Below are 17,634 nucleotides of genomic sequence, written 5' to 3'. Positions count from 1 at the left end.
GCACCCATCTTCTCTCTGCTGTTCTAAAGCTTCTATGGATAATTGTTTGAGTGCCTCTTTTTATTCCTCTTATGTAAAAGAGGTGGGAGAAGGGGACAATCTGTTTGGCATGTATTACTTAGCATGAATTAAGCACATCCTGTGAAACACAGATACGAGTATGTTACCAAACCAGAAACTGAAGAATTTTGTGTCCTTTCTATGAGGATGCAAAGTCTTGCCATTGAGAAGTCTAGGCTTCTAGTTCTGTATTCTTAGTCTAATTTAGCAAATAAAATTGTATGCCGTGTTTTTGAACTACTAAGCAAAATACTGGTGAGGTTTTTTTGCTTCTCTGTACTGTATGAGGTTGCTGTCCTGTGCAGAGCTCTATAGTGGTATGGCTGATCCTGTAGTCAGAAGTATGAATGAGAACAAAGCTAAAGATCCTATGTGTAGAAGAAAATCAGCTTTGAGAGTTGAGACATATGCAGGAAATGAGAACTGCAATTTCTTTGCGTTTTCTTTCAACCCCCCTGAAGGTTCCTTCCAGTAACAGTGAGGCAGCCAACTTGGAGCTTTCAAAAGACATGTAAGTCAGTGCAATTTTGGGAAAAAAAGAAGAACGTGAGTTTTGTGAGGCTTTTTCTTTCTTGTGTTGAGCACTTCAGGCTGTGGTTGTACTGTTAGTAAGAGCACTGCAGAGTGAGTGTGAACACTGGACTGTGATTGTCTGTCCTGTAGTATTAAAGTTCTCCCTGACCCTGCTTTGGCTGCTGCAAAATGCCTGGGGTAAGCCTGGGGACAGTCAGCTCAAGCAGTTGCTCCCCAAGTTTGTCAGGGGTCAGACTGGACCTGGTTGGCCCCTTCTTCCCCCCCAAGTGTTGATGCTGTTACAGCACAGGTGTGCTTGTGCCCTGTGTGGTAGCTTCTATATGTGACTTCAGTTCTATGTGCTCTCCTCTGCAACAGGATCCTTATGCTTGCAAGGTACTTGACAGTCAGGGGTGTGGGGGACCACTCTGTGTTGTGAGCACTCTGTTGATTTTCTATTTTGCTGTTACTGAATCAGCTGCTGTTAATCACCAATGTTTTCATAAACCACAAGCCATTTTTGGATCTTAAATATGAAACAGTTACTGAGATACAGGAGTGTTGGAACTGTGTGATCAAAGGGTTACAGGTGCCCCTAGCAATCTGGTCATGTCAGTGAGTGATCAGGAGCAGAGATGCTGTTACTGAAACTCCCTGGTGTAAATTTGGTCATATTAACTTACAGTGTAGGGGATCACTGAACGTGACAAAAACTCTTATTGCAGATGCTTCAGTTTAATCATGAACTTGTGTAAAACTGCCTTTACTCTGGAATATGACTCCTTTTTCCTACTTCTTTTCCCCACTCTTTTCTTATCAGTGTTGCTTGTATAGAGTCTGACCTTTAGAGGTTGATGTAAGGAACCCTTCTTGAGGCTTGTGTTTTGGAGTGGTGAGCATGCTCTCAATTTTTCTGCAGGTTAACACTTGGCTTAGCTTTGAACAGAGCACAGATTTAACGGTTGACCAAGACCGGACTGGTACCAGTCAAACCTCCAGTTGTCAATCTTTTTTCTATCTAAAAGTGGTGTGAAGTTTTAGATCCTTTTGAAGCACCATGGTTCTCAACTTCCCTAGCAGTGGAGATATTGTGAAAATCAGATGTTTAGGAAAAGAAACAATGTCTAACGATTCAGGAACTTAATCACAAGCATTTTGTTCTTGATAAACAGAGACTGGACTCCAGGAAAGGGTTGGAAATAACTTGTTTTTCTTTGGAGTTGTCATAAAAATTTTTAGGGGGGGACCTCATCTTTTCTCCCTCATATATAGCAAATATAACCATGACTTTTCAGATATGCTGATAATTCTGAGATTGGAAATCTCACTTTTTACAAAGACTTGTTACTTTCATTTTGGGAAGTGAGTTTTCAATATGAAATAGTGTTCTCTGTTGATAATTACCGGGTGAGTTACCTACTTGGGATTGTGTCTGTCTGTTCCAGGAACTTGTAATTCAGAGATCCTATATGTTTGAATAATAATGTAGTTATGAGTTTATCACTTAGGTGTGTTGTTCTTTTAAATTCCAGGAGACTTGTTTCCTAGAGAAGGAATAAAACATAGTAATGCAGCATTACAACAACTCGGAATGAAGAAATAAAACTGAGTGCTTGTAGCACTGCTGAAATGGCAAACTATCTCAAATCTGTTAGCTACATCTACCTTCATCTTCCTCTCCATGTCAGTGTTTGTGGGTTTTCTTAGGTATGTAATCCTGAAAGAAGCAGTAGTTCACAATAACAGTGCTGTGTTTTGTGTGTCTGGGTGTAGTTCCCGTGGAGGAGCAGAGCACCTCTTGGCTGTCCACATGGTTTGGCTGATGCTACCTCGGGATTCTTGTTCTGGTTCTGGAGACAAGGGCTCACCCTGGCTCTCCTGCTTGGTCTGTTTTATTCACTGCAGGGCAGAGCCTCACTAAACAGGCTGAAGTGCTTATTTCATGGCCATAGCTTCAGTTAGCACATAATGTCACAAAAGTCTGTAAACAGCTCTGCTGTGTGAAACGTGGGTGCTTGCTCTGTGTGTCCCCAAGGTTACAAAGACACTAATCTGTACATTCTACAGTCTGACTTTTATTTGCTCTGTCATTAGAAGAAGGCAGATTTCTGCGTTGCATAAGAACTGCTCAGGCTGATTAACATGGAAATGAATGTGCCTTAATCAGCTTGGGGTGAGGGAAGCTCAAAATTAATTTTATACATTAGTTTCACTTTAAAGATGTATTATAGCTGTTGCCACTAGCGACCATTATAATTAAAAATGCAGAATAGTCTGGCGTTCAACACTGTGTTTATGCCAACTCATCACTTTCCAAAATCATTCATTTTGCAAACTAGATTTTACCTATTTAATCTTTGCCCCATAAATCAGGTTGGAGGAAGGGCAATCGACAGAAACATGGAGGGAGGGAGGGATATCAAAGAGGAAGAAGATGCTGACTTGAAACTTAACCCTGTGTTCTCTGGGGCACTGCATATTCTATCACACTGCTGAATACACTGAATCCAGCTTATAAAGAGATTATTTCGTAGTCCTGTTCCTCTGGGGATCATTTCAGTGGAAACTGTGAATGGCAAATGAGTTGTCGAAACAGGATGCAAGGGAGAAATTCTCTAGTGATACATATATTAAGGAATATGTCTAATTAGGAAAAAAAAAAGCCTTTGTGATAAATGAATTTGGATTTTTCCTCTTCATGAGACTGTAAGATTCAGTGGCTTTAGAACTCTAAAATAGAGAGCTTTATAGTAAGAAGAAAAGTGATCCAAAATGAACTATCTTAGTAGTAATTATACTGAGAAGTGCCATGTGACCTGTGAGCATCTATGTAGTGGAGTGTGCGTGTGTTTTGACTGAGAGCCTTGCCAGGCATCAGAAGTCTCCTGTTCTGGGGAGCTTAAAATGTCAAGGTAACATATGTTGCTCAGGAAGTCAAGTGTTGTGACTAGCACGTCAGTGAGGCTGAGAAACTGAGGAAAGATATTCATCTTGTAGTCACAAGAAGATGAAACAAGACTTGTGATAAGTGAAATAGGATGTAAGACTTTTAAAATTAATAGACAAGCTTGAAATCAGTCTGATAAATTTGGACAAGTGAAGCAGTTTGTAGGATGGTCTGCTCAGGAAAAAAAAATAAAGTATGGAGAAGTGAGACTACAGCTGAAATGACAGTGGATGATGAAGCTGTGGTTATTTTTACAGAAGCCAGTAGAGGTTTGGTAATACTTCTAGTTGTCTGTGTTCAGATGAGATGGGACTTGGAAATTATTGTAGAAAACAATTAGCATGAGCTGGAACTGCAGTCAAGAATGAAGAATTTTAAGAGAAACAAAGGAGGATGTGGTCTATCAGCTCAGCATCAGGTTCCTGTGCTGGGAGGAAGCAGGCATTCCACCTGCCCAGAAAGTAAGTGCACTTGATTGATTTTCAGCACTGCAATAATGCAATGTAGGTTTCATCCTGTGTAGTTTTACATGACAATAGTGGAGTCATGTAAAGTAGTTACCATGTGAAGTTGTTGTCATGTGAAGTAGTTACCTTCAGCCCCCTTTACCTTGGTGGAGAGGAAAGGGCACTTGTAAGAGGCGATGAACACATCTAAAGTACACATCTAAAATAAGCCAGAAGTGCCCATTTCTCTCTGGGTATAAAAGGAGCATGGTGTGATTAGTGCAGATAGAGAAGTCTCCATTGGAGGCGTTTATATTTAGTTGGATTAATTGCTTAGGTGTTTGTTTTGAACATTAAACTATCCATCAGTTCACTCAGTGCTGTCTCTAGGGTTGTAAATACTGCACCAGAAGCAGCCCCTGTGAAATCGTGGTTGTCAGCAGGTGAAGGTGATTTGGATTCATTTTGGTAAATGAAAAGCATTCAATGTAGTGCACATTTTGAGTCAACATGACATGTGGGTGCTTTTGCTAACTCTCCTTCTCTGTGGGTTACTGCATCATTATAAATCTATCCAAGATGTTTCAGAGCATCATTACTGTAATTCAAAACTAGCCCTTGTTTGGATGACACACAGTTGAAATCTTCACTCTGGTGTGTGTCGGGAGAAATCAATGTGTAATTAAAAACTACTAAATATGATGTCATGGTAACATTCCTTGCTTTCTGAGCATTACTTTTGGTGGTGTGTTAATTTATCTTGCTGCTTTTTTCTGGGAAGCAATGCATATGCTTAAATGTCAGTATTATTGATAGCTCCCAGCTCTTTCTGGGCTGTCTCCCATCTCTGCCTTTTCCAAAGATGAGGTCACTGAGAGTTTTGAAGTACTTGTGTATTTTACGATAGAACAGGGTAGAATCATGTTTGCTGCAGTAAAAGTAGGCTCTTAAGGGCCTCTTATGTTGCATTAACAAGGCATTTCAAGGAAGCAGAATATCAAATTAATGGTACATGTTAAAGACATTAATGTCTGTGTTAATGCCTGTTACGGGATGGAAGCAGAAGGAGGTAATACTTGAAAAAACTTCCTTTCTTTCTTTTCAGAAATTAACATGAAAAATTTAAAAGTGAGGATAAGAATGGCTTAAGAGCACTTTGTATTGACTTAGGGATGAGGGGTATACACATCTTCAACAGAAATACTCTACTCTGCTTGTTTTGGGAGAGGGGACCCATAAACAAAAAAAATCACAAAACCCAACACATGTAAAAGGAATAGAGGAGAGTGCTGAGACTCAGCATCAATCTGTGCTTTCCTTGGGTGCAAAAAAGCTTGGGGAGCTGCCTTCCCTTCATGGCCTTCTAAGATGGCCTGGATATAAATGGATCATTATAAATTACCTAATCTTTTTCTGTCTGCCTTATAGATAAAGGGACTCCAGTAAGTTTATTTATCTTGTTCTTTATTAATCATGTCTCTTTATACAGCTGGTAGTCTCAGTCTCTGTTGCTTGTTCTTTAACAGAACCCTGTCTTCGTAGTGTACTTTAGACTTCAATGTAATAAATAAAACTACTTTTCTGAAATACTGCATTTTTTTTTCATCTGTGGTTTATGTCTGTACTTTGAATTATCTACAATAATGCAGGTGTATTTTAAGGGCCTGTTTGAGAAGTATTCTTTACAGTTGCTGTTAGTTGCTCTTATGCATCTGGAACTGTGCAATAAATACAGATATGAATAGGGGCAGAATTAAGAGAATGTTTCTCACATCCTGCTGATAGTATGTTGTGGAGTGTAGCAGATCTATGTAACACAGGACTAGTGCTGATTGTGAGCTTCCCATCTCATTTGTGACTGCATCCATCTTGGTATGTATTACAGTCTGGGAAGAAGAGGGATAGCTGCCTTGCCAGGCTGCAAGAAGTGATTGATTTAAATGACTCGCACTACATTAAAAATTGAAGTTAAAGATCTGTCACATAGCTTTGCCTAGTTAGAATGGTTATTTTCATTTTGTTCTTCTACTTACTTTTGAGGTTTTAAAAATTTTGCTGCCAAAATGGGCTTCTAAATCATTTTTTTATATTTATTTTTGAAAATATCACTGCTGTTGTGTGGGGTTTTTTGTGTGAAATAATTCACTGAAAGATGACGTAGCTGATACAAATTTGTGAATTGTTCTATTTCTCTTTCCTGGTGAAAAAAATTCAACTGGAAGATACTCCATCAGTGCTTGAATCCTCTACTCAAAGGAATCAAGTAAGCCTGTGCAAACCTTCCAGCAAAATGCTGAGTAAAATTGTGGAATATCTCAAGTTGAAAGGGACTCATAAGGATCATGTATTCCAAATCACTGCTATTTGTGGGACTACCTAAGACTGAACCATATGAGTACAACTTTTAGGAACAGGCAAAACATACCAGGGAAGAATTTTGCTCATAAATGGCTGTACCTGGGCAAAAGAAGTAACTGCAGCCAACTCTGCAGCATGCTCTTTGGAAAACAGCTCTGTTACTGCTCTATGCTGTGCCCTGGACTGTTTTTTTTTTTTTTTTTTTTTCATGAGCTTCCTCTAAGCAGATGAGGAGGATCCTAAAGTATTTACTGACAGTAACGATATAGTACTATGTTATCTGAAAGCTACTTAGCCCTGCCTCCTTCTGCATTTTTCCTTATGGATTTATGACCTGAAGATAATTAGGTTTTTGTCTTTGAGGGTCCCTGGCTCAGGGCTGCATTTCTCTCCCAGCTTCTTCCCAAGTGCTTTCTGCCTTCCACTGCTTCCATCCATCCTGTTCTGAATGAAGCAATATGATAGCAAGGCAATGGTGATTTGATTCAGGATGGAACCTGCTTTCTTTATGAATCTGTTAAAAATGTTGGTAAAGACTAAGCAGATATGAGACTGAAGAGAACCTTCATTTTTTACATACAAGCTTTTACAAAGCAGAGCTACAGGAAGAAGTCCCAGAGTTGGGCAAGTAGCAGGTCTGCTGGTTGGCTGACACCTGACTGTGCATCCCTTCCCTCAGTCACAAACACTTTATATTTCACAGCCAAAGGTTGAACACCATAAACATTTTATAAAGGCACAGGCCTGACCCTAGGATCTCTAGCCTGTGTAGATAGAATTCAGGCTCTCTGGGAAGCAGTTCTAGCATGTGTCTGAAAAGCTCATCCTTTAAGTACAATAATGCTGGTATTTGAAACCTGATCCCTGCCCCTCTCCAAGAGTTTGCGTAAAGGAGGCAGTTTAGATGAGGCTAATCATATCTATTTTGAAAGAAGCTTTTGAGCAGAGACAAAAAAAATAACTTATATAAAACAAACATTTCTAGTGAACCTGTCTTGGGTTGCACTCGTAAGAACATTTGTAAGGAGCATTTCTGGATGACCAGTGAATCAACATAGGATTAAGCAGAAGATTTTGATGCGAGTAATGTTTTGCTCATACATTAATTGTTATTTGGGCTAATATTAAGGCAGAGCTTACACCCTTTCACCCAATGACAATTATCAATAGCTGCCTGTCATTGCAAAAATTTTCCCCCAAATAATTAGTTCTTACTAGTGCTTTATACTTTGAATTTACTAATTTATCCAGGAATCTTTGTGAATCTGTCAATTCCTCCTCCCATTCCAATGCATCACCTGGGGGAAGCTGCAAGTTAATAGTGTCCTATGCTATAATCTTCTAGTTATTCATGTAGACAGCTTATCAAATGTGCAGAAATGAACACAGCTCTGATCATCTAGCTATAGGGATTAATGTCATCTAATGTAGTGTGTTGGTACCAAATAGATTACCAGGAGCAGAAAAGGTTTGAAGGGCGAAAGTGTGAATTGGAAGGGGAGGGGTGTAAAACCCCTCAGGAAATCAGGGGCCATTTCAATTTGTAACTTCTGTCATTAACATGTTGTGTGAAGTAAGATGTGTTCTGAGGAGTTTGGGATGTACTTGATGTGGAGGTGTCAAAGAGGATGCTTTCTATAAAGCTTCTGTTTCGAATACACAATTACAATCAAGTAACACTTTGTGCCAAAACTTGTCTTAGGCTTATCATCTTAAACCAAGTACAGGAATGTTGTGGGGGTTTTGTTTAAAGCAGAGCATATATCTAGTGTTTTCTGGTAGCTTGTTTAGTCTTACTAGGCATATAAAGATCCAAGTCTTAATCTGGGTGTTACGTAACTCTGGGTATAAAATTTATTTGGTCAAGTCAGTAAAAGCGTGCTCTGTGTACATCATGGAGTCGTTTAGGAATGTGTTTATATTGGGGCATTTGATTGATTTGACAAATAATAGGTCATTAATATCAAAACTGACTTAAAATCTGAAGCCAAAGCTACACTGCAGGCACAGAAGTGAATGTATTCACTGCCTGACATGTTGCAGCTAAACAGCAGTAGAATGAAGTCAAGCTTCTCTGCCACATTCCAGTCATGTTCTAAGTAGACAAGCTGCTAGCTTACACTACAGAATCAGAGATACTGTTCAAACCTGTCTTTTTCGTTCCTCTGTTACTTTAAAACCAGGAAATTTCTTGGCTATTTCTGTTGCCATGTAACTGTAAACTAAATGAATGTAAATTGGCCTTCTCATACAAACACCTCTCTCCGGACATCAGCAGACACACACAGTGCTCAGCTGCAGTGAAATGATTGCACAGGGGGACTGCCAAAAGTATATGGTCCTGTGTACTGGAGGTGTCCTTAGGGCTTGTTAGTGGGGTCTGTGCACTTGTCAATCCCTTTCCTCTAGATCTGGCTCCAAGTCCCTCTGGAGCACCAATTTTACATCTTGAAGTCCTTGCTGACTGCTTGCTCCATGGTTTTGTATTCTGTCATGTGAAGATTGAGCTGGGGAAGAGAGGTGTGTATGTGTGTGTATGTATGTATGTAAGAGAAAGAAGTTAAAATTTGCTGCAGACTCTATTCAGAGATGCTTTATAATAATAAACTGACCCTTTGGTGAACCGTAGGTTGGTGGCTGTGTTAGGTGTATGTGTTCATAATTTAACTCAGCATCTACAATGCCAAGTGGTGTTTCCATTGACAGGTAGCTGAGTGCTGAGTAAATCCTCCAGTGGTATTAAGTAAATTTTATGGCCTAGTCAGCTTTTTCCTGTGTTCAGCTTGTAGGCTCAGGACAGCTGCTAGGCTTTTCAGGTGGCTTAGTTCACATGTGAATTTTGAGCCCAGCAAATTTTTTTTAGGAACTCTTTTTTTTTTCTCCCCCCAGTTATTCATCTGGTTATTTAAAAATGTGGTCAGCAATAAACAAAGCAAAGGCCATAAAGCAGAATGATGAGCAAGATAACTGGGTTTTGTAGGTTTTTTGATCATCAGTAATCCAGTTGGGTGTGCTAAAAGGCTGTGTAAGCTGCTCCCACATGATGTAGACTCTGGAAATAAATGCCATGTAAGAAACCTATCTCTTCCACTTACCAAACTCCCCATTTCCCCCTATTTTAATAGTTAAGCTTCTAGATATCAGTTACATTCTTTTCTTGAGTGTCATGTGTCTGACTTGAGATGTGGAAAAGTTTTGTCTAAAGCTTTATTTAAGGCAATATGAAATAATTTTGAACTTTAACTAAAACTGATGGGGAAAGGAGTTAAGGTTGTTTGTACAGATGGGGTTAGAATGGAAATATTTAATCTACATGTAGGTATTTCCAGAATACCTCATGATTTGGTAACCTGATCCACCTTTTTTTATGAAAAAAGGCCATTTTGTTTGTCTTATCCAATTTAGCAACCCAGTCATGAGTATTTTTTCACTTCTCCAAGGTTTAGACTAGTTTAACTCTATTGAATTCCATTAATTTTTATCTAACTGGAACTGATGCAAAATGAGAGAAGGATCAGGTTAAAGTAACTACCAATAAAACTGATAAGAATATTCAGGTATTATGAAGTCAGCCTTTTGTTTTTGAATGGGGAATTGAGTAACATCATCACTGAAGTCAGAGTTGTACCAGAATGTGAGGGGTGTGTGAGATCAAGGAGAGGCCTTTTTCTCGTCCTGTGTAGTCTGAGGCTGGAAAATGGCCTGGTGTGTGGGGAGAGAAGCTGGAGGAGGGAGTTAAGTAAAGCCTGCAGTACCTTTTGCCAAGCCACTGAAAATGTCTCTGATACACTCTGTGAATATATTTGTGATCTTCCACCTCCTGGATGGAGATGCAGTGTTGACAGCCTGCACTCCTTATCAGGAAACCATGGTGGTAGAAGAGGAAACTTCTTTCTCCAGAGTTCCCAGTATAACATCACTGGTTTGTGCCAAAGTGAATTAGGCTGCGGCTGGGGGAGGAGAACCAAGCTTTAAAACTTTTCATACATTTTTAGTCCCTTTTTCATAAAATAGAAGCCAGTAATGATAAATGTGAAACTATTTTTCTTTCTGAAATGGTTTGGCACAGGTTCTGAAGCCTGGCTGTTGAATATCAAGAAACTTCCCAGCAACTGCCCTTTGATGACTTCTAAATGTAGATTACAGCTGTCCTTTTGGGAAAGGCACATAGCTCAGCATGTGAGAAACTGACACCTTTTTCTCTCCTTTTCAGAGTATCTCCTCTACAGAAGTCTGAAATAGTAGACATGGTCAAGAAACACGTCAATGCCATAACACTTGCCATTGGGGATGGTGCCAACGATGTGGGAATGATCCAGACAGCTCACGTTGGAGTGGGGATCAGTGGCAATGAGGGCATGCAGGCAACCAATTGCTCAGATTATGCTATTGCACAGGTCAGTGGCCAAAAAAAATCAGCTACTGTGTCTTGTCAGGGATGCACTGTGTGGCTCTGTAGTGCTTGATGGCTTCTCCTGGCCTTGAAGCTAGGAGCATCTCTGCTCATTTCCTTTTCAAGGCAGCTGTAAACATATCTTGGATGTATTTTGGGTATTCATTACAATGATTTTGTGTTCTTCAGCTCCACCCTCTGTCAAAGTTGGTTTCCTCCCAGCTGTGCAGTGTCTTTGCTCTTCAGTAATCAGGGGAAGCACTTTGTGATGCTTATGTTAGCATGCTTCTGTTACCAGTGTAAGATACCTCTCCCACTGCAAGCACTTTTCTCTTACTACGAGTAGGCATTGTAACCAGACATGCAAGAGTTCAGCTGCTTGGAAAATCTTATTTTGAGGTTTCTCCTTTTTCATTTTTGGTCACAGTTCTAGAGAACTGGCCAGTGTTTTCATTTTAGGTTCATTTAGGTTCATTTTATTTTTGAATGTTATTTGGGTCACTGCTCCCAAACTATCCCATCAAATCCAGCACTGATTACGTTAGCTAAAGAGGAGCATAAAGAAAGTCTTTTTTGTTGCATTGAAAAAATAAAGATACATAATAAAGACTTAAAAATAGGCATAAGAAAGGAAGGAGATGCTTCAGTTGCTGGACATCCTCTGAATGCTATTTACAGCTGAGGTGCCCTGTGTATATGTTTGAGACTGATGGCAGGGCAAGAACTGATGGAGCTGACAAGAGGTGTAGACAATCTACTATCTCCTCAGTGATCTGTGAGAATCAGGTAATGTTCTTTTCTGGCAGGGTACAGGCAGATATGCTCTACCAAGTGATATGAGATATTATCTTCATTTGATAGTTTCAGTAGAAGGTGATGTTTTGAAACACCATGGGCACAGCTGCTGTTTGCACAGAAAATTTTCTTGTGTTAACCCTTCCATGAAGCGGAGTGGCAGTCTTGTATTGCTGCTCCATCCTTCAATCTGATGAAGCACCTCACCTTTCAGGCTTTATTAACTGAAATTTTTCACTAAATTATCTTAAAATTAAGCTGTGTTATTGAGGATTTATTCTGTCATAAGCAGTAGCATATTCCAAATACATAATATTATAGGAACTGCCATAATTGTAAAGTATGTGGAATCTTGCAGTTTTTAAATTTTTAACTTCTGTAATCTATATATTGCTTCTGCTGTATAACAATTTAATGGTCTTTACTTAGACTTCCTTAGATAATTGATTGCTTCCATTTTAATAAGGAAGCAGAAGCAGTGAGAATTTTGTCCATAGAGGGCCCTGCACACTTAATTAATTTTGCATTAGTTGCAGCAACATTAAATCTGAAGAAATTATTCCATGTTCCTGTGTTGCTTCTGCATTAACAAAAAACAATCTTAGGGTTTAGGGTTAGAATGTGGAAGTAAATTGCTCTTGGTCTAAATTCCAGTCAGGGAGTTACTGAAAATAGCAATAAATCATCTTAGTTCAATATGAAATAAAAGCTTGTCACACAGAATTCAAACATTCAAAAATTATTAAAACACTGTAGAATTTGTATTTTTTTGCAATTGTGTAGAAGAGGTTTGTGCTTATTAGAAAACATATGAAGGAATCTCTTGTAAAGGAGACTAATAATGTATGGTAATATGTGTTTCAAAGAAAGTGTTCAAAGGAAAAACTTGATCTCCATAGGGTGTATTTCTTTCAGCAAAGACATATAACTCCCACTAAAGCATTATTGTATGTGCATGCCTTGGAGGCAGAGTATGTTCTTATTGAGTAATTTAAGACAACCACTATAATGTAGCATCTCATGTTCAAATGGTATTATAAATGCAGTGGTGCCAGAAGTAGGCTCTTGTGGAAGAGAAAGTCTCTATGGAGGCTCGTTCAGGAATCCAGGGGGAATCAAAGCCTAAACCAAACAAAAATAAAAAGGCAAGTTGTGTCTGTCTCTACTCCAAATAGCTTCCACAGGTGCAAGAAGCATCTGTTTGAATAATCTTTTTTTCTAAAGATGACACTGCACCAATGATCCATATTTAGATAATTCCCAAATTAAATGACCTAAGTGTTTAGAGCTACAGTAGTAGAATTTAATAACTTTTTTCATCAAGAAAAGACTTCATCATCATAATCTAGAGAGCATCTGTTGTTTATGGACTGTTTCCTTTTCTTAACAAGGGCAGTGTCTTTCTTGGAAAAACAGTTCATGTTTCAGTTTTCTTATTTGAAAAATTTGGCTTGCATTTTGGATGTATTTTCACTTTGTTAACCCCCCCCCCTCCCCAGCATCGTATCACCTCATCCTTTAGTCAGGATGGGGGGGACATCCTTCTAAAATACAATCTCTGTACAAAAAAAAGCTATGCTAAGCTTAGTTCTGAGACAACTGTGACAACTTACAGAAACTTATTTCACAGGTAGTCCAGCCAGATGGTTATAATATTTTCTTCTGATTTAATATTCAGTAGATAAAGTAGTGTCCAAGTAAGGGTAGTGTCTTAGCAGAGCCCCCTCCCTGCAAATGCTCAAGTGTGCCAGTAGCTGGGCACTTCTGTACAGAACCAAAACAAACTTAATTCCTTGCCACATCTTAATGGAACTCTTCACCAGTGTGAAAAGGCTCAGGACTGTGTTATTTAGGTTACTAGTAACTTGCTGTGCTATCCAGTGTGCTCACTTACATGGGAGTACAGATGAGAGCAGTTAATGATAGGATTTCCCTTGCCTTGAGCTCCAGAGACTGCATCCAAGCAGGTCACTCGTTTGACTCAGCAGAGAAAGGTTTTTAGGGTGTACTTTCTACAAGAGGTGTTTGGGATGACTTGTCAGGACTTGGTGGCAAGCTTTCCATCACTGCTTTGTTTAGTCAGTGGATTTTGATGAGGAAAGTTGTTTCTGTGCTGCATATTAACTGAGGCATTAGGTGTCATGTAGGTCAACTACTCCCTTGTGAGTTATCCCACTTTCAGTCCTGACTCCAGTTGAGCAGAGACTGAACCGTGAAGTTCGGTTCCCTTTTATTTTCTCTCCTCCTTCCATGCTGGCATATCCTAACAAATCTAAGTTACTGGTGCATGGAAGAGAGGCTGTTCTTACAGGATTTGTGGTTCAGTGCTTTCAGTGCTGGAAATCATGGGAGCAGAGCTATCTCATGACAGTCTTAATTCATTACTGTAGCTTTCAATTTCAAGTTAGTTTTGATTAAAACAAATTATCTAGATTCTAAGTTTAGGAAGTCCAGCTCCTCCTGTAAAGTAACTTTGTGGAAAAGGAGGCAAAGCAAATAATGGTTCCACATTGGTGTCCAAGAATTCCTTAGGTACACACAGGCTGAGTAGTAAATCTGGTCACCAGTTTGAACTGTCTGTAACTGGACAAAAGAGAAATGCTGCAGGCCATAAAAAGCTTCACTGACACTACCAGGGCTGGAGAATTATGCATTTCCTAGGCTGTGTTGTGAGACTGTTTTTGTACAAGTCCGTTTTCAAAACTGCTGAGTTTCAGCTGTATCTGGTTCAAACTAGAATTAAAAAGTATTCATTTTTTACAGGATTCATTTCCTTGTCCTTTTTGGAAACTGCTTCTTTCTTGATACAGTATTCTGGATGCTTTCTGTAACACACATACAATATAAACATAAATATAAACATAAATATAAACATAAACATAAACATAAACATAAATATAAACATAAACATAAACATAAATATAAACATAAATATAAATATAAACATAAATATAAATATAAATATAAACAAAAATATAAATATAGCATTATTGATTTATACTAGGCATATTATTACAACTACATATAATACATTATATATTTAATGTATTATTATATAATAATGTATTTATTATAACATTAATATAATACATAGTATATATATTTCTTTATATATCAGATATTGTGTGACTAGCAGGACTAGGGAAGTTATCCTGCTCCTGTACTTGGCACTGGTGAGGCCCCACCTTGAGTATTGCGTTCAGTTTTGGGCATCTCAATAAAAAAAGGACATTGAGATGTTGGATGGAGCAAATCCAGAGAAGGGCAACGAAGCTGGTGAAGGGTTTGGGAAACATCCCTTATGAGGAGTGACTGAGGGTGTTGGGGCTGTTGTAGTCTGGGGAAACGGAGGCTCAGGGGAGACTTTATCACTCTTTACAGATACCTGAAGGGAGGTTGTAGTGAGAGTGGGGTTGGTCTCTTCTCACTGGTGACAGATGACAGAACAAGGAGAAATGGCTTCAAGTTGCATCTGGGGAGATTTAGGCTGGATATGAGGAGAAACTTTGTTACAGAAAGGGTTGTTAAGCACTGGAAGAGGCTCCCCAGGGAGGTGGTTGAGCCTCCATCCCTGAATGTGTTTAAAAATCACCTGGATGTGGTGCTTGGGGACATGATTTAGTGGTGGGTCATCAGGAATAGGGTAATAGGGTCAGGACAAGGCTAGACTTGATGATCTTGAAGGTCTTTTCCAGCTAGAGCAATTCTATGATTCTATAACACACAATCACACATTCTGTGGGCTGAAAACATTAATGTAAGCATTCATTTTCTATAAAGGACTCTAAACATCTATTTTTCCACTTGTCTTCCCCCTCGTGCATTTTGTTTCACCTCAAGACAGTTCTTGTTACCAGACTGTTGGTTTAACACGGGAAAAGGAGATTCTGAACCTTGTAAACCCTCAAACCCAGCAAACCCTCAAACCCAGCAGTCTTCTTTGACCATGAAGTGAAGAGTTGACATTTACATCCTGATCTGAGGTTTTTTTCTGAGGGCAGAGGTTTACTCTGTTTTTTTTTAATTTTTTTTTTTTTTTTTTTTAATTCTTATTTGTAAAAGCTTGTTTTTCTATCTTTCAGTTTTCCTACTTGGAGAAACTGTTGTTGGTCCATGGAGCTTGGAGTTACAATCGAGTTACCAAGTGCATACTGTATTGCTTCTACAAGAATGTGGTTTTGTATATCATTGAGGTAAGAGTTACTAAGTGGATGAGTCTTACCCATGCTTGCTCTTCAAATCATCTAAGAACTAACATCTTGCCTACAGGAAAACTGGTGATGAACTTTTTGCTAGGGCATGTCACATAGGATGAGGGGACACAGCTTTGAACTGGAAGAGGGCAGATTTAATTCAGACATTAAGAAGAAATTCTTTAGTGTGCAGATGGTGAGACACTGGAACAGGTTGTCCAGGGAAGTCGTGGATTCCTCCTCTCTGGAAGTGTTTGTTCAAGGCCAGATTGGATGGGGCTTTGAGCAACTTGGTTTAGTGGGAGGTGCTCTTGCTCATGCAGAGGGTTTGGAACTAGATGATCTCTAAGGTTCCTTCCAACCCAGACCATTCTATGATTCTGAGAAAAACTCATCCAAATGGATTGAACTAAAAGGGCTGACATTTTTTCCATGTTTAACAACTTAAAGTTCTGTTTCTTTTCTCAAAATAAGTTAGTTCACTTTTATCTTTTAATGTTTGCAAAAAGAAAACCGAGGGGACAATGAAACCTTGGATCTGAGATGTCAGGCACAAAGTTCATTCCTTCTGTGCAAATTTTCTTATTCAGAGTCTCTTTGTATTCATGGAAACATATCAGTCAGAGATTATATTTATAAAACTTGAGTTTGGAGCCAAAGGTGATTCAAAAGTTCAGTTGATAGAATTAAGAAGAACTCTATAGCCAAATGATAAATTAAGCAAAACTTATAACTCTTGCTTCCAAATCAGCATAGCTGGAACTGACATTAGTTTGCCTTGTTTTATGGAAAGAGAGGACATGTTGCCCTACAGTGCCACTGACATTATAAAATCAATCAGGTTAAAATGTAACTGTGTTTTTAAAAAATTAATTGCCTGAAGATGTCAGTTAGTTAAATTTTATTTTAAAGAGGGCTAAATACTGCTATGAATAATAGTGTATTGCATTACATCCTGGTTAGTTAGGAGTGTAGTTCTCATGCTTCAGGACATAGTCATGAATTTAAGAAGGATCAAGAAGGGATGTTTATCATGTGCTGTTGCCTAGTTAAAAACACAGGAGGAACTTGAACTCAATGGATTGTTCACTTGCGTATCAAGTGGTCACTTGGTACAGCAATTTCCCTGTTCATCAGCTTTATTTATATATGTTTATGTGTATATATTAGGTTTTTTATTTCTTTCTACAGTTAAGCAGACATGAATGAGGTTAACAGATAAGAAAATGAGAACTTTTATGATTAGAGGTCTAGTTACATTGATTACAGGAGATTGTCAATAAGTAATGTTAGAACTATTCAGTGAATCATACCATGGTCAGTGTGTGTATACTTGACTCCCTGAGGGTCTGATCATCTTTTATGCATGATGCTAGGTTTTCAGAGAACAGTTATTCTCCACTAACTTGCTCCATTTTTCCTGTGTTAACCATTTCTGAATTAGCTGTTGGCTGTTAAAATTTCAATAAATCAGTCTGTTTAGTGTGAGATACACTGTGCCATCAAAATAATGGCAGTGTTTTGCAGTAGTGGGTGAAAACAAGATGGTTGAGGGTGGTACAATATGCTAAATTTGTGATATAGTATGAGGAGTTAATTGGTTTTTTTCCCCTAAATTCTAAGCAGCTAAATCTTGACTGTGTTCCAGCTCTTTCTCTGCCAAATTTAAATCCATATTCCTGAGATTTCACAGATGTGTTTGTGTCCTAGTGTGAAAGCCACCTTCGCAGCTCTGGGATCAATTTAGCTCACTTCAATAATTAAGGTTTGGTTCATGTTTTACTTTCGGAAATAAGTCCTTAATGTGACTTCACCTTATCATAGCTTATGATTTTAGTAGGGGTTTTTAAGTGTTGTTGCAGACAACAGTTGTATTCATTATCATTATATAAGAAATAATTTTAAAAAACTTTTCTAGAGGGTTTCTTA

General features: G+C 38.7%; 1 protein-coding gene across 1 annotated transcript in view; it reads left to right on the top strand.

Annotated features, from left to right (window-relative positions):
* The window catches only part of ATP8A2 (ATPase phospholipid transporting 8A2), a 320,485-nt gene that overhangs the window by 161,059 nt on the left and 141,792 nt on the right, over window positions 1-17,634 (top strand). Inside the window, exons 26-27 of the mRNA XM_071736211.1 lie at window positions 10,538-10,721; window positions 15,595-15,705. Of these exons, the coding sequence (XP_071592312.1) occupies window positions 10,538-10,721; window positions 15,595-15,705 (295 nt within the window). The remainder of the gene's footprint in view (window positions 1-10,537; window positions 10,722-15,594; window positions 15,706-17,634) is intronic.

The sequence above is a fragment of the Heliangelus exortis genome, chromosome 1 (assembly GCF_036169615.1).
Source record: "Heliangelus exortis chromosome 1, bHelExo1.hap1, whole genome shotgun sequence".
NCBI lineage: Eukaryota > Metazoa > Chordata > Aves > Apodiformes > Trochilidae > Heliangelus > Heliangelus exortis.
The sequence above is the reverse complement of the archived record's forward strand: the minus strand, read 5'-3'. Positions and strand labels throughout refer to the sequence as shown.